General features: G+C 37.5%; 2 protein-coding genes and 1 long non-coding RNA gene across 3 annotated transcripts; 1 reads left to right on the top strand and 2 right to left on the bottom strand.

The window, feature by feature from the left end:
- Positions 1-4,973: 4,973 nt before the first annotated feature.
- LOC128205693 (uncharacterized) lies at positions 4,974-8,826 on the bottom strand. The gene is made up of 3 exons (XR_008256314.1): positions 8,725-8,826; positions 5,289-5,415; positions 4,974-5,014 (listed from the first exon to the last, which is right to left on the bottom strand). It is a non-coding gene; the product is annotated as an uncharacterized LOC128205693 (long non-coding RNA).
- A 1,231-nt stretch (positions 8,827-10,057) lies between these two features.
- On the bottom strand, positions 10,058-12,233 carry LOC128204397 (asialoglycoprotein receptor 1-like). The gene is made up of 3 exons (XM_052905814.1): positions 12,173-12,233; positions 11,031-11,131; positions 10,058-10,168 (listed from the first exon to the last, which is right to left on the bottom strand). The coding sequence occupies exons 1-3, from the start codon at positions 12,228-12,230 to the stop codon at positions 10,058-10,060; spliced, it is 270 nt and encodes an 89-aa protein (XP_052761774.1). The 5' UTR covers positions 12,231-12,233.
- A 2,711-nt stretch (positions 12,234-14,944) lies between these two features.
- On the top strand, positions 14,945-26,156 carry LOC128205687 (adenosine deaminase-like). The gene is made up of 9 exons (XM_052907543.1): positions 14,945-15,025; positions 15,851-15,912; positions 19,491-19,613; positions 19,888-20,144; positions 21,996-22,129; positions 22,634-22,705; positions 23,192-23,361; positions 24,990-25,116; positions 25,376-26,156. The coding sequence occupies exons 1-9, from the start codon at positions 14,972-14,974 to the stop codon at positions 25,463-25,465; spliced, it is 1,089 nt and encodes a 362-aa protein (XP_052763503.1). The 5' UTR covers positions 14,945-14,971; the 3' UTR covers positions 25,466-26,156.
- The last annotated feature ends 1,130 nt before the right edge of the window (positions 26,157-27,286 follow it).

The raw sequence follows: 27,286 nt of genomic DNA, 5'->3' as shown, positions 1-27,286 counted from the left end.
TTATTTCCTGTTTCTCTCCTTTTAGATTTTTTCTTTGCATGGTTTTGATATGTTTCGGAATTTTCCTCCAATTTTTTTTCTCGCTGAAACCTCCATCTTTTAATACGTCATTTTCTAATTCAGTGAAAGTAATACCATCCTTGCTCGGTGTGTAGGTTTTATCATAACCAATGTCAGTGTAATGTTCTCTACTTGGATCTATTTATTTTCTTCTGACAGGTATCCTCAGTCCTTGACGCCTTTGTTTATGTGCTATTTAATAGCAGGCACGTCGTGAATACTGTTGCTTGATGCTATAGTATCTGCATATAATGAACTATGTGTTATACTAAATACACTGTCCATAGTACATATTGCAATACAATATTAGATCAGCTAATTCTAAAATACCACAAGATTACAGAAAAATAATATGTTCAGTTTCATAAACAAGACACCCAAAATTTTGTTTTGTAATTTATAGAAATTCAGTGCTTACATTTCTCTATGTATTCATATTTCCCTGCTAAATCACTCTTAAAATACATGTCTCGACTGTGACGTAACAACAGCTTGCTTTATCTAACTGACAAGGAGTAATAATTTCCTCTCGGAGACTTGATTCGTATATGAACGCATTAAATACGCATATTTTTTTTATATAAATTATGCAGTTTTGATTAGTTATGCAAAAGCAATCCATATACCACTTGGTCACTTTTTGCAGACTTTTTGAACTGATTTAGTTGAAATCAATTTATGCAAGAAGGTCCCTTTTTCCATTAATCAAAAGAAGTTTCACTTGGTACTACACAGCAACAACCCATATCAACAATAATTAACAAAAGAAATAAGACAAGGTAGGACATGTTAAACTTCAATTAACAATCCATTTGGGTCAAAATGATACTTTTTGCACCAATAGGACAAGTAGATGGGGCATACAATCAAACGGGCTCGACACATGTTCGTGCAGCTGAGTGGGTTGGGCAGCCCAAAAAGCAGGCACGACACGCTACCTGGACGTTCAGCACAGTGGGTGGGGCTTCCCTAAAAGCGGGCACGACACGCTGCATGGTCGTAGGTCAGAGAAAGCGGGACCTCCCAACAGGCGGACTGTAAACGCTACATGTTCGTGCAGAACAGTATGTGGGGCAACCCAACCAGAGGGTTACACACGCTACATATTCGTGCAGCATAGTGGGTGTAGCTATGCAACAGGTGGACTCGAGACATGACATGTTCGTGCAGCACAGTGGGTGGGGCTACCCACCCAACAGGTAGACTGGAGACACGACATGTTCGTGCAGCACAGTGGGCGGGGCATCCCAATATGCGGGCTCGAGACGCTTTATGCTCGTGCAGAAAAGTGGAAAGGGCTTCCCAACAAGCGGGCTCGAGACACTTCATGTTATTTCATCACGGTTGGAGAGGCATCCCAACAAGCGTGCTCAAGACGCTTTATGGATTTGCATCACAGCGGGAAGAGCCTCAAAACCAGCGGGCTCGAACCGCATCATGCTATTTCTGCACGGTGGGAGGGGTGTCTCAACAAAGGCGTTCGGGGCGCTTCATGTTCGTGCAAAACAATTGGTGGACTTCCAAACAAGCGACTCGATACACTCCTTCGATAACATGCGGGCTCGAGACGCCGAATGTTCGTGCAGAACAGTTTAACTTTAATCGTATTTTATTGCTTCATAATTGTACACATTTTGACAATGCATGCAAAAGAAAACAGACAAAACATAAATCTAAGTAACATGAAAGGCAAGACATATTTTACTTAGTCAAAAGCAAAAGGGTTGGGCCACAAGTTTTTACAACATTAGAAAACGGCCCTCCTCTAAGAAGGGGAACAGTGAGTGGGACCTTCGAACAAGGGGGCTGTAGATGCTACATGCGTTTGCAGCAAAGTGAGTAAGCCATCCCAATAAGGTCGATCGAGACTCTACATGTTCGTGCAGCACAGTCTGTTCGACATATAAACAAGCAGGCTAGAGAATATTCGTGCAGCACAGTGGGTGGGCGTGACAACAAGCTGGCTCGAAACGCTACATGTTCGTGCAGCACAGTGGGTGGGCCTGCCCACAAGCTGGCTCGAGACGCTACATGTTCGTGCAGCACAGTGGGTGGGCGTGACAACAAGCTGGCTCGAAACGATACATGTTCGTGCAGCATAGTTTGTGGGTCTGCCAACAAGATGGCTCGAGACGCTACATGTTCGTGCAGCACAGTGGGTGGGCCTGCCCACAAGCTGGTTAGAGACGCTACATGTTCGTGCAGCACAGTGGGTGGGCCTGCCCACAAGATGGTTCGAGACGCTACATGTTCGTGCAGCACAGTGGGTGGGCCTGCTCACAAGCTGGCTCGAGACGCTTCATGTTCGTGCAGCACAGTGGGTGGGCCTGCCAACAAGCTAGCTCGAGACTCTAAATGTTCGTGCAGCACAGTGGGTGGGCCTGCCAACAAGCTAGCTCGAGACTCTAAATGTTCGTGCAGCACAGTGGGTGGGCCTGCCAACAAGCTAGCTCGAGACTCTAAATGTTCGTGCGGCACAGTGGGTGGGCCTGCCAACATGATGGCTCGAGACGCTACATGTTCGTGCAGCACAGTGGGTAGGCATGCCAACAAGCTGGCTCGAGACTCTAAATGTTCGTGCAGCACAGTGGGTGGGCCTGCAAACAAGATGGCTCGAGACGCTACATGTTCTTGCAGCACAGTGGGTGGGCGTGACAACAAGCTGGCTCGAAACGCTACATGTTCGTGCAGCATAGTTTGTGGGTCTGCCAACAAGATGGCTCGAGACGCTACATGTTCGTGCAGCACAGTGGGTGGGCCTGCCCACAAGCTGGCTCGAGACTCTAAATGTTCGTGCAGCACAGTGGGTGGGCCTGCCAACAAGCTGGCTCGAGACTCTAAATGTTCGTGCTGCACAGTGGGTGGGCCTGCCAACATGATGGCTCAAGACGCTACATGTTCGTGCAGCACAGTGGGTAGGCCTGCCAACAAGCTGGCTCGAGACTCTAAATGTTCGTGCAGCACAGTGGGTAGGCCTGCCAACAAGCTGGCTCGAGACTCTAAATGTTCGTGCAGCACAGTGGGTAGGCCTGCCAACAAGCTGGCTCGAGACTCTAAATGTTCGTGCAGCGCAGTGGGTGGGCCTGCCAACATGATGGCTCAAGACGCTACATGTTCGTGCAGCACAGTGGGTAGGCCTGCCAACAAGCTGGCTCGAGACTCTAAATGTTCGTGCAGCACAGTGGGTGGGCCTGCCAACAAGCTGGCTCGAGACTCTAAATGTTCGTGCAGCACAGTGGGGGCCTGCCCACAAGCTGGCTCGAGACGCTACATGTTCGTGCAGCACAGTGGGTGGGCCTGCCAACAAGCTGGCTCGAGACTCTAAATGTTCGTGCAGCACAGTGGGTAGGCCTGCCAACAAGCTGGCTCGAGACTCTAAATGTTCGTGCAGCACAGTGGGTGGGCCTGCAAACAAGATGGCTCGAGACGCTACATGTTCGTGCAGCACAGTGGGTAGGCCTGCCAACAAGCTGGCTCGAGACTCTAAATGTTCGTGCAGCACAGTGGGTAGGCCTGCCAACAAGCTGGCTCGAGACTCTAAATGTTCGTGCAGCACAGTGGGTGGGCCTGCAAACAAGATGGCTCGAGACGCTACATGTTCGTGCAGCACAGTGGGTGGGCCTGCCCACAAGCTGGCTCGAGACTCTAAATGTTCGTGCGGCACAGTGGGTGGGGCTTCCCAACTGGTTGAGTGGCTTCCCATCAGGAGACTAATGCAAATCACTGCTCCTCGAACCGCACTATATTGAAGAATGTGTGAGTTGGTGATAAGTATGCAGGTATAGTGTTTGTTAATCAATTGTTTTAAAGTGACACTCTTATTCAAAATTAAAGCATACACATGTATAACAAACATAAATTTTGACTGATAAAGCTTGAAATGCTTAATAAATAATGCATTTAAGGAAAATAATTATTACTGATAATTAGTTAGTAACCGTGTATTTAATAGTTGAAAACGCAAAAAAAATATTAAATGATTGGTGAATGCTAAAAGATTTAATGTGATTTACTATAGTCTCATTAGGTAGAAATACTGTGTTTTATGCACATTTCTTTCAAATTGAACTCAGTATCCTTCATAAGAACCATTATTTTGTGAAATGTGAATACTGTCCAAATACATCCGAGGTTGTTTCCGATAAAAATGGCCGAGGAGCTTCGAATGGTTTCAACTATTTGGATCGGTTGGTAATTAATTATAGACAATCTGGTTTAATCCATACATTTGTTATCGCTACTCTATGGTATGTCATATTATCTAGTTATGTGATTGACTTTATAAATTTGAGGTCTGGATATTCGCCACTTTAAAGATATCTGAAAGAAGTCTAAATTTTAACATTATATGTAATTTTACTGTTTTCGGCATACAGTTAATTACTGTATTTGAATTAGATTCGAGTATCTAAGACTGTTTTATTCTTGTTTTTGCCTTGTTGGTTTTTCTCAGAAAAGTTCCCTTTTCTAAACCCGAGTGTACCTGTTTATTACAAGAAACTGAAGAGAATCGTCACAAAAGTCCGGACTATAACAGTGCTTGGCCCTTCACTGTAAGTAAATAATGTGTTGCTCCCTTTCACGCAGTTAAAAAGTGTTTAAGTTTATTAAAGGGATACAATATAAGTTGGTGCAAAACAAAAATTACAAAATAAAAATCAATTTTGAATCACTTTTTCAAAACGAAAGGCGTATGATTAAAGTAAAGATAAAAATATATTAGCGAAATGTTGGCGCTTTTTTAACTTGGTAATAGTGGTCACGTAGCTATTGATTAATAAAACAAATATGTATTAAGGCCAAAACATTTATTTTCAAGTCAATGCAATATGTCCATTTATTTTTTTAAAGGCTTATACAAGTGAATAATCACATTCAAAATTCCAAATGATAAGTGTTCCTTTGACGAGACATTGAAATATGTTATCCAACGATTCCGAGCTCTGTCTCCGGACTGCAAAAAAAAGAACAAGGTAGATACACATTGTATTAAAAAAATGAGAATAAGCTATTTTTGTTCATGTTTAGGACTGAAGAATTTACTTAAGTTTTATTTTCAGAGTATGCATCGAAAACAGGGACTGAATAAAACAATAATAATGTTTTATATTTCGCTCTAACACACGTATAGTCGCGAAAACTCGCGAAAATAAACAACCTACAATAATGAGATAATATTGAAATTTATTCACTGAATACTAACCAAAAAACCATTTTAAACTACATACTTCTGCTCACATATGAACGGTTGGCGTTCTGTACAAATGTAATCGTTCCAATGCAAGTCTTTGCCACTGTATATGTGCACACAGTCCTCGTGGTGCCCAACGTCATTTGGTTCCCCTACAGCCCAGTCTGAAAATACCCGTTACACTTGCTATACAACGAATAAACATTATTCTAGGCTTATATCTAATAGACCAACTCATTATGAACATTCATGTTCGTTCCATTGTATTCTGATGCCTGCTGTGTTTTACTAGGTTATAACCCTAAAGTTTATAAAATAATTCCTGGATCAACATATACACCATCTTCTAAATCAATTTTTGCACTTGTTCTTGCTGTGTGTTTTTTCAGTCGAAAAATAATGTATTTTTTTATTATAACACGAGTTGTAAACCAGGCTGGATAATATTGTTATTTGTACTGCGTTTGATCCGGGAGGTTGTATTCGACCCGAGCGGATTTTTGCAGGTTCGGATCAAAATCTGCAAAAAAAACACGAGAGTCGAATACAACATTCCTGATCAAAACACAGTACTAGTAACCCTTTTATTATATACATTACTGGTTACACCACTTAAAAGCCGCATGTTTTCATAATAAATGTCATTTTAACGATGCAACATTTTCTTATGACGTCATTGAACATCGCGAATCGATACTTGTTATGACGTGACGTTACAAGAGTGGAATATGGCCGTATTGCACTGCAGTGGAATACCGACTACCGTATTTTGCGATATGTATTGCGTGTGGGTTTATGATGGATATATAATAAATAAGCATACTGTCTCTACACGGCATGTAAACGCCAGCTCCACCACTTTACGGTGGTGCAAAGAAAAAGAGCTGTCGACACTCCCGTGATGGCGCTGTGCCCTATGTTTACATGAACAAACGTGAGTACGATTTATATTTTATTTGATAATTTCATTTAACGGACATTTTTCGGAAATCGGAGAATGTGGTACCGTGTAAGACGAGTGTGTTTTGCGTATGAAGTAATATAAAAAGTTAACGCTTTTGGAATAAATACTTAAGTTGCTATGTTTATCATTCATTGGACATTATGCTGGTTATGCATACTACTTGCGGAAACGAAACTCTGCGAATTATCTTAACCTTACTTAAAACTATTTCGAAAACAAACAGCTAGGTGCTGTTAATTATACCATAGAACTATAAGTATCTACCATGTGTGTCAGGTATGGATGGAAAAATCCGACCCGAATGCACGCTCGTAAGCCGGTAACGAGGCTTGCCGAGTTACAGGCCACGCAGCGTGACCGAAGGACGGATTTTTCGGTCCGGACCGGAAAAACATGATTGATATTTTTTCTTGCAATTCTAAAATTATCAGTTTGTGTAAGAATTGACGTAGAAAACGCACTTTTGTACATTTTACCAAAAAGCGCGTGAAACCCTGACGTCAAAAAGCGCAGTAATTTTAAATCACTATTGATGTCAAATAGTAACTTTTTAAATCGCGTTTTTACGATTATTCATTATCTGTTTTAATTAATTGCATACTTATTTATTTGATTGCGCTTTATTGAAATGAAATAATGTACTTTTCATAAACCATACAATAAAATAAATAAGAAGAAGCGCGTTGTTGCGCGTTTTTCCAGCACTGGACAAATGACCGGAAACACACGTCCGGTATGCAAGAATACCTCCCTCATAACCGGACACACATGATAGATACTTATAATTCTATGTTAAAAATTAACAGCACCTAGCCGTTTGTTTCGAAATAGTTTTAAGTAAGGTTAAGGTAGCTCGCGGAGAGTTTTGTTTCCGCAAGAAGTATGCATACCAGCATTATGTTCAATGAATGATAAACAACTTTTATATTCATTCCAAAAGCGTTAACATTTTATAATACTTCAAGAGCAAAACATACTCGATAGCGCCACCACTACTCGACAGCGCCACCACTAGGGCAACAGCGCCACCACTTTTATAAATATGTGCATTTTTCCTTTTTAAGAAGTGCTTATTAGTTTTGTTGTGTTCCGGCATAGGTATTATACATAACAGTTATGTTTGCATGCGTGAGAATGTTCTTACGGGGTGTGTAAGCACCGAAATGTACTTGCTATGCAATCAGATATCAAAATATGCTCAAGTCTGATTCGGGAGAAAAGCTCCTGGCACCACAGTTTGCACAATATTGAAACAACATAGTAACCAGCCTACAGTAAAAGTGTTCTTACACGGTACCACATTCTCCAATTTTCGAAATATGTCCGTTAAATGAAATTATCAAATACAATATAAGTCATACTCACGTTTGTTCATGTAAACATAGGACACAGCTCCATCACGGAAGTGTCGACAGCTCTTTTCTTTGCACCACCGTAAAGTGGTGGAGCTGGCGTTTACAGGCCGTGCTCTAGTAACATATGTTTTAAAGCTGCACTCTGACAGATTGACAGTTTTGACATATTTTAGAACAAACACTTCAGAGTCAGTTTTTTTGGGACCCAATGCCTTCAATTCAGTCATATATAATATATTTTTATAAAACATAGATTTTAAAACGGCCGAAAATATTTTTTTTTCTTTAAGCTTTAGTAACGCCTTTAACCATAAAACATCATTTTTGAACGTAAAAATGAAACACTGCGATTTGGTACTTTTGACCGCATTCTAATATCACTTCTATCCATACATTTGCACAAACAAATGGCTCGTTCCAAGACAAAAATAAATAAAATTAAAAAAAGTTTTCAAAACGGTCAATCTGTGAAAGTGCAGCTTTAAGTTTCATTTCAATTTCTTAGGCAACTTTTAGTTATGGCCATGGTTAAAGATGCGCTCTAACTCCCAAATAAGATTTGCCACAATTAATAATATTATTCTCATATTCCAAAAAGGATACCGAGTTTAATTTGAAAGAAAATGAGCATAAAGTACGGTATTTTTACCTTATGAGATTATATTAGACCACAGTAAATATATAATCATTCGCCAATCATTTAACATTTGTCCGCATTCTGCTATTGAATACACGGTTACAATCTTGTTATCAGTAATTAATATTTTACTTAAATGCATTATTTAGTAAGTAGTTAAAGGTTTATCAGTCAAAATTGATGTCTGTTATACATGTGTATGTATTGATTTGTGTCACTTTACAGATTATGCACATCAACGACGCCAACGTCAACAACATCAAGACCACCACAAAATATCTGTTCACCGGAATAAGCGCGTTTACTTGATCCAAAAGACAAAGGTTGGAGGCTGAGCCAATACATTTCGAACGCTATTAAAACCTTTTGATAAAGATGACTCAAACTCGTTCATATGGGCATTTCTACATAGACCGGTTGTAACCAATGTTATAGCGTAATACTGTTTAAGTTTAAGAAATAAGCGTTTGCTGCAGTCGACCTTTTAAAGATGAGCATAATAGTATTTGTAAACTACCCGTATAATCTTCCTGGGTGAGTATATCGTTTGTGTCCGTCCATCTGTAGACCTTTTCAACCTCCTCGTCCGTCAGACCAATCCACCAGCCAACTGCCGCTTCTTAGAAAGAGAAAATGGCGTTTTATTGAATCCAAAAGCGGGTAACTTGAAAGTTAATGAAAAGCGGAGGAGGAAGTCAGAAAAACCAGAATAATGTTAATTATTTCTCAAAGCTGTGTTCATAATTATATGCACTGCACTTCACCCAGTTTGTATTTAACAAGTGCGCTAATCTTACTATATTTTTATTTCCGTTTTTGACTCCAGTTATTTGTCAGTCTATATTAAACATAAAAAATGTTATGTCTTCGGTTATAAATTGTGTCATTATGCATATATATTATAAGTTACGGGGGTAGTAGGTGTTCGCTCTCATCCGATATTGTTTCCTTTGCCCCGTATATCCCATATCGGGTCACCTACTAACCCCGTAACGTATATATCAAGTCGACAACCGGTTTACATGTTTAAATGTTTCATTCGTTCATCGGAATCGGAAAATAAACGCCATTTTGGAACGATATACATTTGGTAACACAATATGGAAAAATATGGGATCACCGCGTGACCAGTCCTGAACCAATGACGTTGCGTCATTTATGTTGGAGACGTGATATATATATATATATATATATATATATATATATATATATATATATATATATATATATATATATATATATATATATATATATATATATATACGAGACACACACACGCACGCTACAGGGTACTTTTAAACTGGTACCAAAACTTCGCTCTCGTATGGTATGAAACCACTGGGGGTGTATATCCCCCCCCCCCCAGCTACTAACAGTGTAACTAAAAATACTGCGCCAATACTATTACAATACCTCGTTTTCGCTTTCTTCTGATGTTATCCAAGAATTTACATAAATGGTGAAAAGTTCTACCATGAGTGTAATAGATGACTTTAAATAGTTGCTAGATTCACATCCCACCCTCCCCGTCTAATTTTAAGCCGCCCTTTGATTTATTGACTCAAATAAAAATGTTGACCTTGGGTCTGTATTTGCATATCGGCCCGGTACTGTCCGGTGTGTCGGTGTGTAACACTCGTATGTAAAAAACGGAGAAGTGTCACGATCGTGTTCTTGGTTCGTCTAGTAACACATGTATATGGTTCCTTGTACGATAAGAAAGAGCATGAACACATACCCAACGGTAAAACGTTCACTTTAGAAAAAATGAGAAAAAAAACGTCAACCCCCGGCCCATTTGAAATAAAATGGATGAAAATCAAGAAATTGATTTATATTGGCTATACTTATCAACGAGTGAAAATTATCTTGCTTCGTTCTTGTATCTCATTTCTGAGGAAACTGTTCTCGATGTCATCATTCACGTGCACTAGGTGAGCTCTGTGGTTCTGACAGTAGTGCTGAAATGTATTACTGTCCGGTTAACGCAGTGGTTTGCACACTCGCTTCTCACTCATGCGGTCCGGGCTCAATGCCCGACCTGGTTGGTATTCAAAATACAACTTAAGTTAACCTTATGGCCATTCAGTATTGACTTCATTCACACTATAAGTCAGTTATTAATAACAATTTATCCGATTAGCTACATCGTTTCTACATCCAATTAAGACCAATATTGAATTCCAGCCCTGGGCACGTGTGAGTTTGTTTTGTGGTCGCCGTGTCAGACAAGTGGGTCTCCTCCGGCCTCTCATATTCCAACCAAACCACAAGACCATACTCTCGCGTAAAATCGTGCAAACGAGAGTGATTGATATAATGTTGACATAACTTTTTTCACAATCGTTGTAAAATAAATAAGTTTAAAATATTGAAATACATATTAAGCTGAATGTAAATATACACGTCTTAACAATCAGTGTGTGTATTCCACGTGAAAACTTACGTCATCAATGCTACGTCGGACGGCAACATTTTGCTTCATGTGAAGATTTTAAATAAATATAACTTTTAAGCGAGGTATTTAGTAAAAAATATAATGCAAGTAACGATAGGTCTCAATACAAGATTAGGTTGCTTGTTTTGTCATGATAGTTTTCATTCAATTATCAAATATAATTATTGGTATTGTTTAAACTTATTTATTTTTTATAATGATTGTGAAACAAGTTATTTTAACATAATATTTATCACTCTCGTTGGCACGATGTAACGCGAGAGTGTGATCTTGTGTTTGTAAGATCGATCGGATTATTTAATTCTGATGTACGAACACGTACTTCTGCCTCGGTGAATGTTGCATTATGGGAATGAAAGACGTACTTCTGCCTCGGTGAATGTTGCATTATGGGAATGAAAGGAGTAACACGAGCCTTCGTAGGCAGTCCAGTCATCCGGGCATGGCGTTATAGCTTCAGTCGCAACTATAAAAGGAATATATGGAAGGTCAAGTTCAAATCAGTGATCAAAATTTATTAAAGTTAAACTGAGTATAGAATATACAAAACTGTATTTGAACTAAATAAAGGTGTTATTAGGGCAACAATAGTTCGGTTAGCGCAGTGGCTAGCCCACTCGCTTTTCACCAAGGGGACCGTGGCTCGATTCCCGGCCTGGGCACATGTGAGTTTGGTTAGTGGTCACCAAGCCGGACAAGTGGGTTTTTACAGGTACTCCGGTTTTAACCCACAACACAAGATGACACTCTCGCGCAACATCGTGCCAGCGAGAGTGACTTCGTAATAGTTATCATAACTTTCTTCACAATCGTTGTGAAATAGATAGTATTTAAATTAATAGTTCGACTTAAATATTGAAATCAATTACATGTATGCGTAACGTATGTAGAGCGTTCGTACACGAACATACTTTTGCAGTTTGATAAAGTCTTGCTCAGAGAAACAGTATTAAATTTTGTAAATCGCGAACATACGACGCACATCAATCAATCTTAATAGAAATGGCAAGATAATTATTTAGTGGGTTTTGATATATTTTTACAAACACAACTCAAAGCTGCACTCTCACACCATTTTTACAACTTTTTTTTTATTTTTTGTCTTGTAAAGAGTAATTTTTTGCGTAAATATCTGCAAACCAATAATATAAGATTGCTGACAAAAAATCAGATCGTAGATTTTTATATTTCCTTTCGAAAATTAATGTTTTATGGCTTAAACCGTTATTAACGGTTTAAGAAAAATGCATAAAACATAAATTTTTGAACTTAATTATAAAAATCTGTGATCAGCTTTTTTGTCAGCAGTCTTATATAACTAATTTCCAAGGATTTTCGAAAAAAATTGATTCGTTCAAAGACAAAAAAAAAATTAAAAAATGCTGTCAAAACGTTCAATCTGTGAGAGTGCAGCTTTAATAATGAATAAACCTTTGACTTTATCTGTATCATTTATAATTGGTAATATATATTATTTTAACGATTGTCATGGAACTCTTAAACTCACCTCCATGAATATTTCCTAAAATGGCTAATGTAAAGCCTATGATGAACATATTCTCCATTTTGATCACAATGTAGAACGATCGTATTTGGTTTGGCACAATTAAACAACTGTGAGAACCTTCAAGAGATAACGTTAAACACCAAACTTAGACCTCAAAGACAGTCCTTTATTCATTCATTGTTAATGTATATGTGTTTATAGAGTTTTATAGAACTTTTCCTGTTTTTATTTAGGGTTGGAAACCCTTGGGATTTTTGCTATTTACTAAACGTGCCACCAACAAAAGAGCCGCACTTTCACAGATTGACAGTTATGACAATTTTTCGTTTTTGTTTTTTTTTCATCTGATTTTTGCATTGATGCCTCCAATTCAGTCATTTTAGATAACTTTCAGAATAGATTAGATCTCAGTTGATCAGAAAACGTTCGGAATTTTCTGAAAGCGTTAGTAACACTTTTACCCATATAACAACAATTTTCATATTATTTCACTGGTTTATAAACGCAACAAATGGCTAAATTCATGACAAAAACATAAAAAAGTTGTAAACGGTCAATCTGTGGGAGTGCAGCTTTAAGATGATTTATTGGTTGTAACACTTATAGTAAGTCATCTCAAAACATATTTTACATCACTGAGCAATGGACATTTCATTCTTCCTAGGCTAGACCAAGAGAAGGTCATTTGACTGCGTCATGCATGCAATAGAGCGTTGAGTTTGAAGTAAAAAAAGACACGAGCTCCTTGACCAATGACTACGAATGACCACAAGTCTGACCAATGACTACGAAAGACCACAAGTCTCATTTTAGACTCAAACTCAGAGATGCATTTTTATATTGAATTACAAAGATTCTATAATGTCTTTATTTTATTCGTTTAACGACAGTAAATGTAAATAAATGTATAATTTTAATTATTAATAATATTTAGCAAATTTCAACATCAATATATTCAACTTGAAGGAAAGGTACAATGAAAATTAGTCTGCCTATTGAGTTTGAACTCAGACTTGAGACTGTTCGTAATCATTGCCAGGGGTAGTATTCAATACTGTTCTTATTTGTATCTAAGAACGATGTAGCTAATCGGATTGCCCATATAAATAACTGACCTAAACAGTTAATAAAAACAATGATTTACGTCCATAAGATTGAATTAAGTTGCATTTTGAATACCACCCCAGGGGTTCGTTTTCGAGGAGCGTAAAATATATAAGGATCATATGTTTTGGTAGAAACTCATACAAATATGGAAGAATTCATGTTCAATCATCCTTGTCTATAAATGTCAAATCGTGTTTGCTATTTCTGCTCTTATAAGTGACTTAAGGTGTGTGCGCATTGGGATCGTCCCTTTAAATTCGTGAGTGTTTTTGACAATTTGATACATATAACATTACAGTATCTGTCGTGATAAAGGGCAGTAATGGCAAGTGCGTCCATGTGTACTGGTTCACTGTTTGGGGTAAAACAACATCTTTTATCCGACGGGCATTAACACTGTTTTCCATATACTTCAACGATATTTTTAGAAACGACCTTGTACACCGAATGAAAGCAATTGCTTGTTTACGATGACGCCTGTTTTAGATGAGAATACTGTCTGTATTATAATATCCGGCACCGGCGCCCCGCCTAAAATCGTCCAAGTCTACATTTACTTTCAATCAAAACTAATAAAATTTAAAGCCCAACAGCACCATTTGGGACTAGAAAGTGTTAACATATTATTAAGGGAAAAAACCCAAACAGACATACAGACATTTTAAACCAAATAATTTTTAGTTCTGAGGGAGGGGGCAAGTCTATAGGTGACGCCCCTAAGTTACACCCTCTCTAACGTCAATTCCTGGAGCCGCCCCTGAAATTTCTGTCATAATTCGTACATAAGGTGCATCCAAAAGGGGTCGGATGTTTAAAGAACAAAAATACGCCAGTTTGTCAAATTATATGTCACATCTGATCATTTTCCAAATATAGAAAAACAGACTTCGAAATCATTCTGAACTCCTCGGCCATTTTTATCAAAACAACCTCGGAGATATTTGGACGGTTTACATACTCAAAAAGAGGTACGTTTAAGTCCGCTGCAAGTAGATCGCGTAGTAATTTTATTTAGCAGTTAAACTTTAGGACTTAACTCTTGGGAATCTTAATTATGTTTGCAATCATACACTTCACTGGTAATCAATTTAAACTTAGATCAATAAAAACAACTCTAAAACACTACATTTAATTAATGATATAATTCAAAAGTTTACGAACTACTTCAACTGATGTACCGGCATACATCAGAGGTTGTTTACGATAAAAATCGCCGAGGAGTTCCGAATGACTCGATATAAAGTAAGATATAGTCATGAATGAACTGATTAAGACGAACGAATAACAGTCATTCATGTGATTAGGTATTAAAACATCGAAGAGAGTATGATCTTTAATGCCGGACGGGTAGCGCCAACCAGATAATTGCCTCCCGTAGGGACGTCCCGTAAAAGGGGGTCCCATGTGACAGTGTTATACACTGGTGCACGTTAAAGAACCAGGTTAGCTCTAACCATGGCTACCTCGTTTATGTGCACTATTCTCCAAAAATACTAACAATCTTATCGAAGCACTCTAAACACCGAATGGGCCTTGCCCGGTGCGAGTATAAATATACTTAAACACACACATACGCACAGCCAGATAGTAAAGTGCTCCAGTTGTGATAATGTAAGGTTAGATTAAAAGCAACTTGACCCAGTTAAAGTATCATTACAAATCTAGATACAAATGAATGTATATGGATAAAAAATGGAGAACACTAGACAAAGAGTGTGTCCGGTTAAAGATGACTTTCCTTATAAGGTAAGTAGGTTTATTTTGCTCACTATTCCAAAAATGTTGGTGACTAGATTAGAATAAGCAAAATGATTCGTTTGATGTGTCGTTGTAAGAAAACACTTAGTACTACTCTTTGCTATAACTGGATGTTTATGAGAAGTTGGATCCATTCCTTCATACTGAATAATACTCTTACATAGTTATATCAATAATTATATCAATAAAATAAAATTTGCCAAAAAAACAATTGTCTTTAAAGCTGCACTCTCACAGATTTACCTTTTTGACAGCTTTTTAATTTTTTGTCTTGGAATGAGCAAATTTTTGCGTAAATATCTGCAACCACTGATATAAGTCTGCAGACAAAAGATCAGATCGCATATTTTCATATTCCTGTCCGAAAATTAATGTTTTATGGCTTAAACCGTTACTAACGGTTAAAGAAAAATGCATAAAACATCAATTTTTGAACTTAAATATATAAATCTGCGATCTATTATTTTTGTCAGCAGTCTTATATATAACTCGTTTCCATAGATTTTCGCAAAAAAATGGCTCGTTCCATGACAAAAAAAAGTTGTCAAAACGTAAGAGTGCAGCTTAAAGATCCAATTATACAGTCAGGTATTCCAAACTCATAGTTCATGCACTTGCCAAACGACCTGGTATTCACCTGTTAAGCTAGTGACACGTATTATATTGTAGACCTTATGTATATGATTTAAATAATTTAAATATGCCATGTAAACTTCACGCAGTTATCTCGCTAATTTACATCGACATGTTCGAAATAAATTTATGATTGTTTATATATAGTAACTATGCAAACATACCATGTATCTATATCAGGTCGAGCTTCACGTCCATTTAGACGGGGCATTCCGATTGGAGTCCATTTTAGATATCGCCAAGTAAGTAGTTTCTGTGCGGCGAGTTTGTTTTGTAAGCCTTAAATGACCGGTACATATATACAGATGACCACTAGGGTAATTAGCGGTACGCCGACATATTACGATAAGGGACAGGAATGATACATGTCGATTTTTAGGTACAATCATATCGATATATTCCTTTGAATCATGTGATATGGTATAATAGGTTTAATTAGGACATGTAGTAGTTCATTAATTATTTATTATCACTATTTAAGTCAAAACTGCGAAAAATTCGACAAGGGCGAATTACTACATCGTGTTATCCAAGGGCGAATTAATACATCGTGATATCCAAGGGCGAATTATTACATGGTGTTATCCAAGGGCGAATTAATACAAAGTGTTATCCAAGGGCGAATTAATACATGGTGTTATCCAAGGGCGAATTAATACAAAGTGATATCCAAGGGCGAATTAATACATGGTGTTATCCAAGGGCGAATTCATACATCGTGTTATCCAAGGGCGAATTAATACATGGTGTTATCCAATTGCAACATAATACATGGTGTTATCCAAGGGCGAATTAATACAAAGTGTTATCCAAGGACAAATTAATACATGGTGTTATCCAAGGGCGAATTAATACAAAGTGTTATCCAAGGCCTAATTAATACATGGTGTTATCCAAGGGCGAATTAATACATGGTGTTATCCAAGGGCGAATTAATACAAAGTGTTATCCAAGGCCTAATTAATACAAAGTGTTATCCAAGGACAAATTAATACATGGTGTTATCCAAGGGCGAATGAATACAAAGTGTTATCCAAGGGCGAAATAATACATGGTGTTATCCAAGGGCGAATTCATACATCGTGTTATCCAAGGGCGAATTAATACATCGTGTTATCCAATTGCAACATAATACATGGTGTTATCCAAGGGCGAATTAATACATCGTGTTATCCAATTGCGACATAATACATGGTGTTATCCAAGGGCGAAATAATACATAGTGTTATCCAAGGGCGAATTAATACATCGTGTTATCCAAGGTCGAATTATTACATAGTGTTATCCAAGGGCGAATTAATATATGGTGTTATCCGAGGGCGAATTAATACATCGTGTTATACAAGCGCAAATTAATACATAGGTTATTCAAACACCAAGGGAAAAAACATTGATATATTATCTTTATTTTATCTTAAACAATATATCGCGATTTGTAATTATAGAACGTTTGGATTCGTATTGGTATACACTATCGAGATATCGTGATCCTTTTGTATATAGCGACAAGTATTGAAATACGCTAAAACAATAGGTTGACGTATCTCGATAGGTTTTTGCCAATTAAAGCCAATGTGTATCATAGCAAATTCATAGCCCGGCGCAACAGGCGCCCCGAGCTGCCCCCCCCCCCCCCCCCCTTAATTTGTCCATGTGAACTGTTTATATTAATGTGGTAGAACAAGTATGCATAAGTTTAACCATCTTTGGTAACCACTTTCTTCCGTCATACGAAGCTTATCATGGGTGTCCGATTATGATGTTAGACCAGTTCAAATGGAATTATGCCCCGAAATTCATAACTGACTAAAACATAATAATGTACGACCTCTGACAAATATAGAGTCTATGATGACAAGTTACTATAACACAGTTTCTTGCCCTAGGTATTCATACTAAAAATTGATAGCAACTATTTGTAGACACTTCAAAGCGTGAAGTGTACGAGTTAATCAATAAAGCAGATATAAATCATAATGCAAGTTCACTTTAACATCTGAAGTTGTCATATCCCATTAAATAAATAATTCCTAGAGTTGTTGTGATCATAACTTGACATTGTCATCATTGCCATCTAATTTTATTTTAATTTGTTTCTGTCTTCTTACATAAGTTTCGAATGAGCTTTCCGGTCAAGAAGTGTTTCAAGAATATAAGTAATTAAGTGGAAATAGTTTTGCAACGATAGTTAAATCCTTACATTATGCATACCATCCCATCCCACTGTTATCAAATAAATGTCCAAATGTCCTTGCATATTTTGTGTGAACTAATCTGATAATGTTACTTAATAAGCGCAAGAGCAGAAGAGGAGCTCTTATCTTTCATGTTTAAACAATGGAAAAGAAGAATATATCAAGTCTTAACTAATATATTAAATATAACTTATATATGACGTTTGTCATTTATACTTACCAAACTATGACAATTGATAGTTATATATTTGAAGAAGATCATGAATTTGAACCTTGATATATTAGATCATATGAAAACGTGTTTTGTTAAAAGTCTGGCTAGTCATAGAAAAAATAGACAAAAAAATCAGCTTAAAAAACAATACAATTGAAATCAATATAAGCCCCTAAACCCCTGATTTTGCGTTCTTTAAAAGAAATCCTGGGGGAGGACCCCCGGACCCCCCGCAATCGAATTCCATATTTCGAGTAAACTCAATTTTGCCCACGCTACGCCCCTGTAAACGAAATAAGCTGATATGGCTGACGATTGCAAAAATGAAATACCATCAGATATTATCATACGCGCTACGCAAGCGACACTTATTTTTATGTATTTGGCCTGGCTCAGAAGGACTCCACGCGTACTTTGACCAGCCAAATTGCTTTCATATCCCCGATAATGACATCAATCCCGCAATTCATTACTTATATTTACACCAATAGTGCATTATTTCATTCAAGAATTGTTAAAAAATACTTTATTTCATATAAGAAAACCTTTCAGTAATCCTTTCCTACCCGTTCTGTAAATAGAACGACCCGACTGTAACTGGAAACGTTATACCAAATGACGTCACGATAACGCGGGAAAAGATCAACCACATGAAATCCCTTTTAAACGTAAAATTGAAACACTTATGGCAACGATACATTAAACATATCATAATTTAACACTTTCTTAATTGTTTATTTATATTTTACGGCACCTGCTAACACAATACAAACAATAACAACATCAAAAATGTCCATGTATATTGTTATGCGATGAATTGCGATCCGAACATATCCGAAGATGTTGCATTCATCGATTGATAAACGCGATTGCCGAAAGGCAGTTCATTTAGGGAATGGAAGTTGAGGTGTGAATATCATATTTGATTACCAACATATATGGCATAAGTATGGTGGCATACTACTGCCGTAATATAACCTGATAGCGTTCGCGAATTGTTTCGTGTTAATTACTTAGTTTTCACGATAAAATTAATAGTTAATATTCGCGATACTTTTGTGGTAACATAAATATCATAAGACTAAAAACAGGCATGAAAGTGCCCAGAACTGCCACCTATTACCCTTTTAGCTATACAAAACTAATAGGTTAGCTAGTTATGGTTTGTGAATTCCACTTAATAAGTAACATAATAACTAGTTATCTAGGTAAAATTCAAGCAAACAATTCGCGAACGTTAACAGGTTATCTTACGGCAGTTATATGCCACCATACATAAGGCATTTTGGAATGTTACATGCATAACGGTCAACGAATAACTGTTTGGCGAAAAAAAGGATCGGTCTGTAAACCAGATACATGAATGGTGAGGCATTACATATTGATTCACCGTGAATTTGTTTTTCCCCAGAAAGCGGAATATCCCACTTCCTGCAGCAGACCTGGACGGTTTTCGAAAGAATATTTCCGTGTACCACGCGCTGTCACTCTATAAAGTTCTCAAGTCCTTCACAGTCTTTATGCCCGTCGTTGCGTAAGTAATATACATGTTTGAAATAGTACATGTTTTGTAAACACATGTTTATGATCAACGACAATTACTTTCATCGTTGTTATTGTCGATACACGTGATCGAAACCGAAGTTATTTTTACAGCTGCTGCTGCTGCTGCTGCTGCTGCTGATGATGATGATGATGATGATGATCATGATGATGATAATGATGATATATATACAGAAATAGTAACTGTAATAATGTAAAAAAATAAAATAAAACTATAGCTTTTTATTGAATCTTAATTTATTTAGGGGTGACCGTGATGCAATTTCAAGACTTGCTTACGAGTTCTGCGAAGACAGTGCAAAGAACGGTATCAAGTATGTCGAAGCGAGATACTCCCCACACCTCTTATCCAATAACGAGGAGAAACCTGAATACGCGTTGGAGCACGGTGATCTTACGCCACGGGAAATAGTAAAGATAATAAACGAGGCATTTGCGAAAGGCTCCAAAGATTACAACATCCGAGTGAAGAGTATATTATGCTGCATGAGGCATAGGCCAGGTAAGGCAGACACACTTTTATTACACTTAAAATACTTTATGATCAGTGATAATCATACAATTTGGAAAATAGAAATATATACATGCAAGCACAGTTACAATATACACAAAAATGCCATATTTGCCGAGAAAATACGTAAAATTGTGGATAAAATCAACACATTCTTTTCTAAACATGGCATCGTAACCTACATTCTGTTCAATAACAAATTACTGTTTAAAGTTATGATACCAGTCTGAAATGACGATCGAAAAACATGTTTTTCCCACATACTGGACGCATACATTTTTCATAATATGAAGTAAAAGTCAACTTACCAGTCTGAAGTTTGTACCAGAATTTGTTAAAATCACGTGATCGTTTATGCAAATTTACAGCAGACAACCGCGCGTTGATTTTGTCGCATTGAAAAATATAGTCGTGTTCAGAATACGGAGTGGAAATGAAGTTTAACATATGAATCTTGACTCGAATTGTTGAACAACGCTATTATATGTAAAGGTGATTTTACCGACCGTTGTTATCTTTGCTGTTGTTTGTACCGCATGTATTAAAATTAGTCTAATGTAACAAAATCAGTTATTATTAACCATCAACTATTGCAGTGTTTGTGTACCACGTGATAAATGACGTCATAAATGCTACGTCTGAAGGCAACATTTTGCTTCGAATAAAGACTTAAAACTTAGATATTTTTTTTCTTTTCCTTCACCATTTAAAATAAAGGGTCAGTCTATGCCGCTTTTAGTGCCCTGTCTTCGTTTTATTACCGGAGTTTGATTAGGTGAATAATTTCTTCAAACGACAAACCTGTTTCCAAAATAATGTTTTGACAGTGCTCCATCAAGAAACTAAAATTTCAATCAAACTCTGGTAAAATAACGAAGGCGGGGCTCTAAGCGACATAGACTGCGCTAAGTTTCATTAAAAAGTATGAAGAAATAGCTAATTTATCTTTGTTTAAAGTCTTTATTCAAAGTAAAATATTGGCTTTCGACGAAACATTTATGACGCAATGTAACACGAGGTTTACACACACTGTATTTGGTAATAGCGGATTTTGAATACAATTTTCACTTTTGAGTCCTGAGTCTGAAGACTCTTGGGTCCGTTGCAATAAAGGTCTTAACTTTGGTGGTTTATTGAAATTATCTTAGTGTCTAAGTTTCATCAGTTTGCTAAATGTTTGAGAGAAACGAACTTTATGCACCAGTCAATTGTAACCACGGTCCCCTAGATCTGGGGGTAATGGGCCGTATTTTAACCTTCCATGTGACCCCGCAGTGTCGGGTGAATGCGTTTTTATTGTCTTTGTGCCAAAAACAGCGGGGAATGGAACTTACCTAGGGTCCCTGAGGCTCGGGGGCATTTGGCGGGGATTTTACCAGCAGTTCCTCAGCAAAAAGTAGAGATTTTACCTTGGCTTGGCTGGACCGAAAGTCAGTCCCCGCTATTCCCCGAACCTGTGGTGTGTGGTTATAATTAACTGGTGCATTAGCCAGTAGTATAAATGAACACAACCATTTAAAGGAAAAAAAAAAAACGTTTTGACCCCTGTCAACATTCTTACTCTTTTTTGGAAATAACTAATCTCGTCTGATTGTGTCTTTATTGATTTTTGGTCTTTAAAGTTCATAGTAAAAATTTGTTAAATTAAGTTAGACTAATAAAAACTATGTATTTGATTGATTACAGATACCACACCTAGTCAATATATCAATCATAGGATACTCATATTGTTCTCCTGCTCCAGAAACAAATCAACCTCGTCATTTCTTACATTGGTACGTTTATGTCCATAAAACATTTTTGTATAGCAAATACTGAGGATAAATTCAAGTTTCCTTACAGATTGGTCCGACGAATTGGTTAATTTGGCGCATGAATACAGGCAGGAAGGAGTTGTCGCAGTAGACATTGCAGGAGGTGGTAATCACCATGACGATGTAGAAGAAGTTCATCCGGACCACATCAAGGCCTTTAAGGTACAGACACAAACGGATAAGTTCGTTAAGAGTACTTTTGTATTTCGTTCAATGTTAGCTGTGAATAAGTCATATTACGCCCACAGCCCGAGATATTGAAATTAACCAGGACCTCTTCAGCGCAGGAAGTGGATGGCGTAACTGTATTGTACCATACTGTTAAAGCTTCACTCTTACAGATTGACATATTTTACATTTGTGATTTTTTGGTCTCAGAAACAGCTGATTTTGGCATCAATGCCTTCAATTTAGTGATATAAGATAACTCACAATAAAACAGAACACAATTCTTCGTGAAGCGGCCGAAACAAAATTCGTAATGCCTTTTAACACTTTCAGCCGCAAAACATCAATTTCCGCCCATAAATATGAGAAACTGTGATCTTACTATCCTTACTATCTTTCTACAGTCTGTCTTTTATGATTATGAGGCATACATTTAAAACAGATCGGACATGAGTCAAATGGACATGGGCATACCTAATGAATATTTCCGAATTCTAGCGCGCAAAAGATCTTGGCTTGCATATAACTGTACATGCGGGGGAAGCTGGCGGAGCTGACAGGGTGAAACAGGCAAGCCAGTTCATTTTGTTGTTTAACTTTCCGTGTGTCTCATGATTTGGTGTTGCAGTTTTGTGGCAAGGATTTTTAAAATTCTCTTTTCATTAATTTTAAGGAGACTGATTCTAACGAATGCACCATTAACTCCAAGTAAGATTCAATATCGTCCAATGACGATGATCAACAGAAAATGAAATATGTTGGTCACCAACATTGAACTCTGACATATACTTGAGGTTCATAACACACATAGCTATGACATTTAAGCTTGGTTTGTGTATTTAAGTACACACGAAAACCTAGCATACGTCATCTGAAAGCACGTACAAGGCGTGAATAGTGTATCGAACTTCTATAATCAATAAATAAAACGATGTCAATAGTCTGTTTTCATATATACTTGCACGAGTATGCTATTTGAATTATTAAATTTTCATAAAATCTCGCTTTTCTTTGTGATTCGTTTTTTGATAAATGTGAAACAAACATTTACCACAGGCCATTGATGAAATGAATGCGGAGCGTATCGGTCACGGGTACCGAGTTTTGGAGAATGAAGATTTATATGCCGAGGTAAGGCGCCGGGGAATACACTTGGAGACTTGTCCCATCTCCAGTATATGCACGGGTGCAGTGCCAGAGGACGTTCACAAACACCCAGTGGTCAGGTAAGAACACGAAAATAAACTGAAACTGTAACAACATGGGGTTTTCAGTCGCGGGTAAATGGTGAAGTCTATGTTGAGTACATCGTCGGCAACCATGGTTCTTTCTTCCGTTACACTTTATCAGTGTGTGTATACCACTTGATAAATTGCGTCGTAAATGCTACGTCGGCAGGCAATATATTGCTTCAAATGAAGACTTTAAACAAAGATAACTTTCCTAATTCTTTACCATTTCAAATGAAACACAAAGTAGTCTACGCCGCTTACGGAGCCCCTCGTTCAGTCTTTTACTAGAGTTTGATTGAGAGTGTAGTTTCTTAAAACACTTCGAAAACCGTTTCACAGTCCGGCCATCTGACGGAGCACTGTCAAAACATTATTTTGGAAACAGGTTTGTCGAAGTGTTTGATGAACTAATCACCTTATCAAACTCCGGTACTAAAACGAAGGCGTGGTTCTTGAAGCGGCATAGACTGACCTTTGTTTCATTTAAAATGGTGTTGTGAAAGAAACGTTATCTTTGATTTAAGTCTACACTTTAAGCAAAATGATGCCTTCTGATGTAGCGTATATGACGTTTTTTATCACGTGGTATACACACACTGTTTATGCTTACCGTGGGTCATCGACTGACCAACATTCGTTTTAATGAATATGCATGAGACAGAAGAGACAACACTTCTTTCAATGAATTCGCATGTTTCACTAAAATATTGTTCAATAACTATTCAGTGTCAGTAGCCTCCGTGGGCGTGTGGTCTTGACTACTGGCAAATCTTATTGTATTGAGAAGGCGGGCCCGATTCAACTCCGGCATTTGCCAGTATATTTTACTGGTACTTTGCGGAACCAATGAAACTGCCTAATTAATTATTCATGATAACGATATTTTCCAAGAGTAAGACATTGCAAAGCCTAGGACAGCCAGGATTACCCGTAGCCTGTAATGTACAGATTCTACTTAGCTGCCATTGGCTAGTAGCAAGCCACATATATGTTAATGAATCTCTCAGGTCACTTTATGCGGCAACTGAAGCAATTTATCTACACGATACAGTATACATAGTGATATGGCAAAAACACAAAAGCTAACGAATACTTACTACTGTTACTAAGTGTAAATAATGGTTGCTTATTTCAATTTGCATACTTTGTGGGAAAGGCAGTTTGCAATTAATATATTCTTCAAAAATGTAGAAAAAAACCCAGAGTATATTTGTTTGTTTTTTCAACATTTTAATGATACTTAATGATTTATTTAAGTGTACAGTAATCAACAGTAATCAGTGTGTTGCCCTGCAGTAATCATGTATCACCTTTGGACTATTTGATGTTTGATATCTATCTAGTGTTATTATAGTACACTGTCGTCAAAGTGTAGTAACATCGGTTGGAGAAGCTTGTTACAATACACGCAGTGGAATCAAAGCACTGAAAGTACTATTGGAGTGTGATTTTTATTTTCAATCATTATATTCTTATTAGAGCAGTGCTTTGGACCTTGTAACTGTATAAACCTCTGATTGTCACGAGCATCTGCAGTACACAGAAGCCTTTGAAATATCTGTAAATATACACATGTATGTACTTATGTATACGGCATTTTGATTAAGATTTAAATGTTTAAGGTTTGCCCATGACAAGGCCAACTTTTCCATTAACTCCGACGACCCATTGGTGTTTGATAGTTGCCTGTTTGATGACTACCAGGCGACCAGAGAAATGGGACTTGATGACTCCTACATCCGTATTGCCGTATGCTTTTTAAATACTTACAATTCATGACTAACGAAATACAGAAACTAGAGCTACTCAAGTTTTTAAAAGAAAATAGCTGTACTGAAAAACATCGCATTCAAAACTAGGTTTACGACATACATGTTTTAATAGAGTTTCATGTTATACATTTAACAGGTTGCTTACTATAGTTTTTGCTCATAGGGAACCCCTATTCATGTTTAATACATGTAACATGTAATAATCATCTCGTAACACTAGAACAATGATATTTCAGATTTTTAATGCAGCGAGATCATGTTTTGCCAGCGATAAAGAAAAGGCAGACATCCTGAAAGAACTCGAGGATGTCTATGGAAAACAATGAACACTCTCCTGATTGTTTAAACGGAGTGTATGTGGACTAGACGCAATAGTGTACCAAGGTTGCAGCGAACAAAAAAATAAACATTATTTGATGAAATTATTTCCATAACGATACTATAGAAACATCATTGGAATTGTTGCGATTTGTCCAACGAATTCTGCGTATCTTCCACGTATGTGTTTTAGACTTGATGTTCGCTAAATGCACCATGCTCTACCCTTTTCTCTAGTTTGGGAATATCTTTATTCCGTGTTTAAATTGAGCATATAACACCTTTCCCTATAAAAAAAAATGCATTTTACAGTAAATTTTCAGCCCATGAGTTATATACAATTTAGATATGTATGTTTTTTTTATTATTCCGTTTAAAAAAATCAAGAATGTTGCTAATGCCTTTACAAAATGCATTTGGATCCGTTTGAGTGTTGAGCATAATAAAAACATAATATTAACTATGCAACATATCACATGTTTATATGTAGGGAATTATAACGTGTTATAGTCAACTTTACACATTATTCTAAATTGATGTGTTCTGTGTGCAATGCTGCGACGATCTATTTCATATACACTTTTACTGTAAACATTCAACTTAAATTACTGTTTTTTAAATTATAGCTACGTGGCCACAAATTCCCCTTTCCAAAAGCGCCAAAATATCACAAATAGATTTTTATCTGTATATGATATTTTTTTTTAATATTATTTATGTCAAATGAATTAAACATGATAATACATTAACATTAAAAGAAAACATGTATTTTGCATTAACCTATATTGTGTTCCTTAAAGACAATTTAACTGCGTGAAAGGGAACAGCACTATCTCAACGTACAGTGAAGAGCCCAGAACTGTTATAGTCCGGACATTTGTGACGATTGTCCCCAGTTCCTTGTAATAAACAGGCACACTTGGGTTTAGAACAGGATAGAGTTTTATATACTCGAATTTAATTCAAATACAGTAATTAACTGCGAAAAACAGTAAAAATATCTTTAATGTTAAAACTCAGACTCTTCAATATTGAAAGCGGCGAATATCCAGACATCAAATTTATAAAGCCAATAGAGTGTATGACATACCATACAAGTAGCGCTAACAAGTGTATGGATTTAATCAGATTGTCTATAATTACTAACCGATCCAAATAGTGAAAACAACTGATTAGCAAAAGCTCTATTCCTGCATACCTAATATCAACTCAAACATTCTTCAACATAGTGGGGTTCGAGGGGCAGTGAATTGCATTAGTCTCGTGATGGAAGCCCTATCAACTGTTTGGAAGCCCCACCGACTGTGCTGCACGAACTTGTAGAGTCGCGAGCCCGCTTGTTGGAAAGCCCCACTAACTGTGCTACACGAACTTTTAGAGTCTCCAGCCCGCTTGTTGGGAAGCCCCACCAACTGTGCTGCACGAATTTGTAGAGTCTCGAGCCCGCTTGTTCGGAAGCCCCACCAACTGTGCTGCAAGAACATGTAGAGACTAGAGCCCGCTTGTTGGGAAGCCGCACCAACTGTGCTGCACGAACATATAGCGTCTCGATCATGTAGAGTTTACAACCCCTTGCTGGGAAGTCCAATCTTATTGTGCTGCACGAATATGTAGAGTCTAATGTCCCTTGTTAGGAGGCCAAACCCACTGTGTTGCACGAACATGTAGAGTCTACAGCCCCTTGCTGGGAAGTCCGACCCCACTGTGCTGCATGAATATGTCGAGTCTACTGCCCCTTGTTAGGAAGCCTCACCCACTGTGCATTACGAACATGTAGAGTTTACAGCCCCTTGCTTGGAAGTCCTTTCCCATGTGGTGCACGAAAATGT

The sequence above is a fragment of the Mya arenaria genome, chromosome 10 (assembly GCF_026914265.1).
Source record: "Mya arenaria isolate MELC-2E11 chromosome 10, ASM2691426v1".
In the NCBI taxonomy this organism is placed as follows: domain Eukaryota; kingdom Metazoa; phylum Mollusca; class Bivalvia; order Myida; family Myidae; genus Mya; species Mya arenaria.
This window is presented reverse-complemented; position numbering and strand designations above follow the sequence as displayed.

Coding starts and splice junctions, on each gene's coding strand:
- LOC128204397 (XM_052905814.1), bottom strand. CDS start 12,230: ATGGAGAATATGTTCATCATAGGCTTTACATTAGCCATTTTAGGAAAT. Junction 11,132..12,172: donor TTTAGGAAATATTCATGGAG/GTGAGTTTAAGA, acceptor TTCCTTTTATAG/TTGCGACTGAAGCTATAACG. Junction 10,169..11,030: donor CAACATTCACCGAGGCAGAA/GTACGTCTTTCA, acceptor AATACATTTCAG/CACTACTGTCAGAACCACAG.
- LOC128205687 (XM_052907543.1), top strand. CDS start 14,972: ATGGAGAACACTAGACAAAGAGTGTGTCCGGTTAAAGATGACTTTCCT. Junction 15,913..19,490: donor TCCATTTTAGATATCGCCAA/GTAAGTAGTTTC, acceptor GTTTTTCCCCAG/AAAGCGGAATATCCCACTTC. Junction 22,130..22,633: donor ACCACATCAAGGCCTTTAAG/GTACAGACACAA, acceptor TCCGAATTCTAG/CGCGCAAAAGATCTTGGCTT.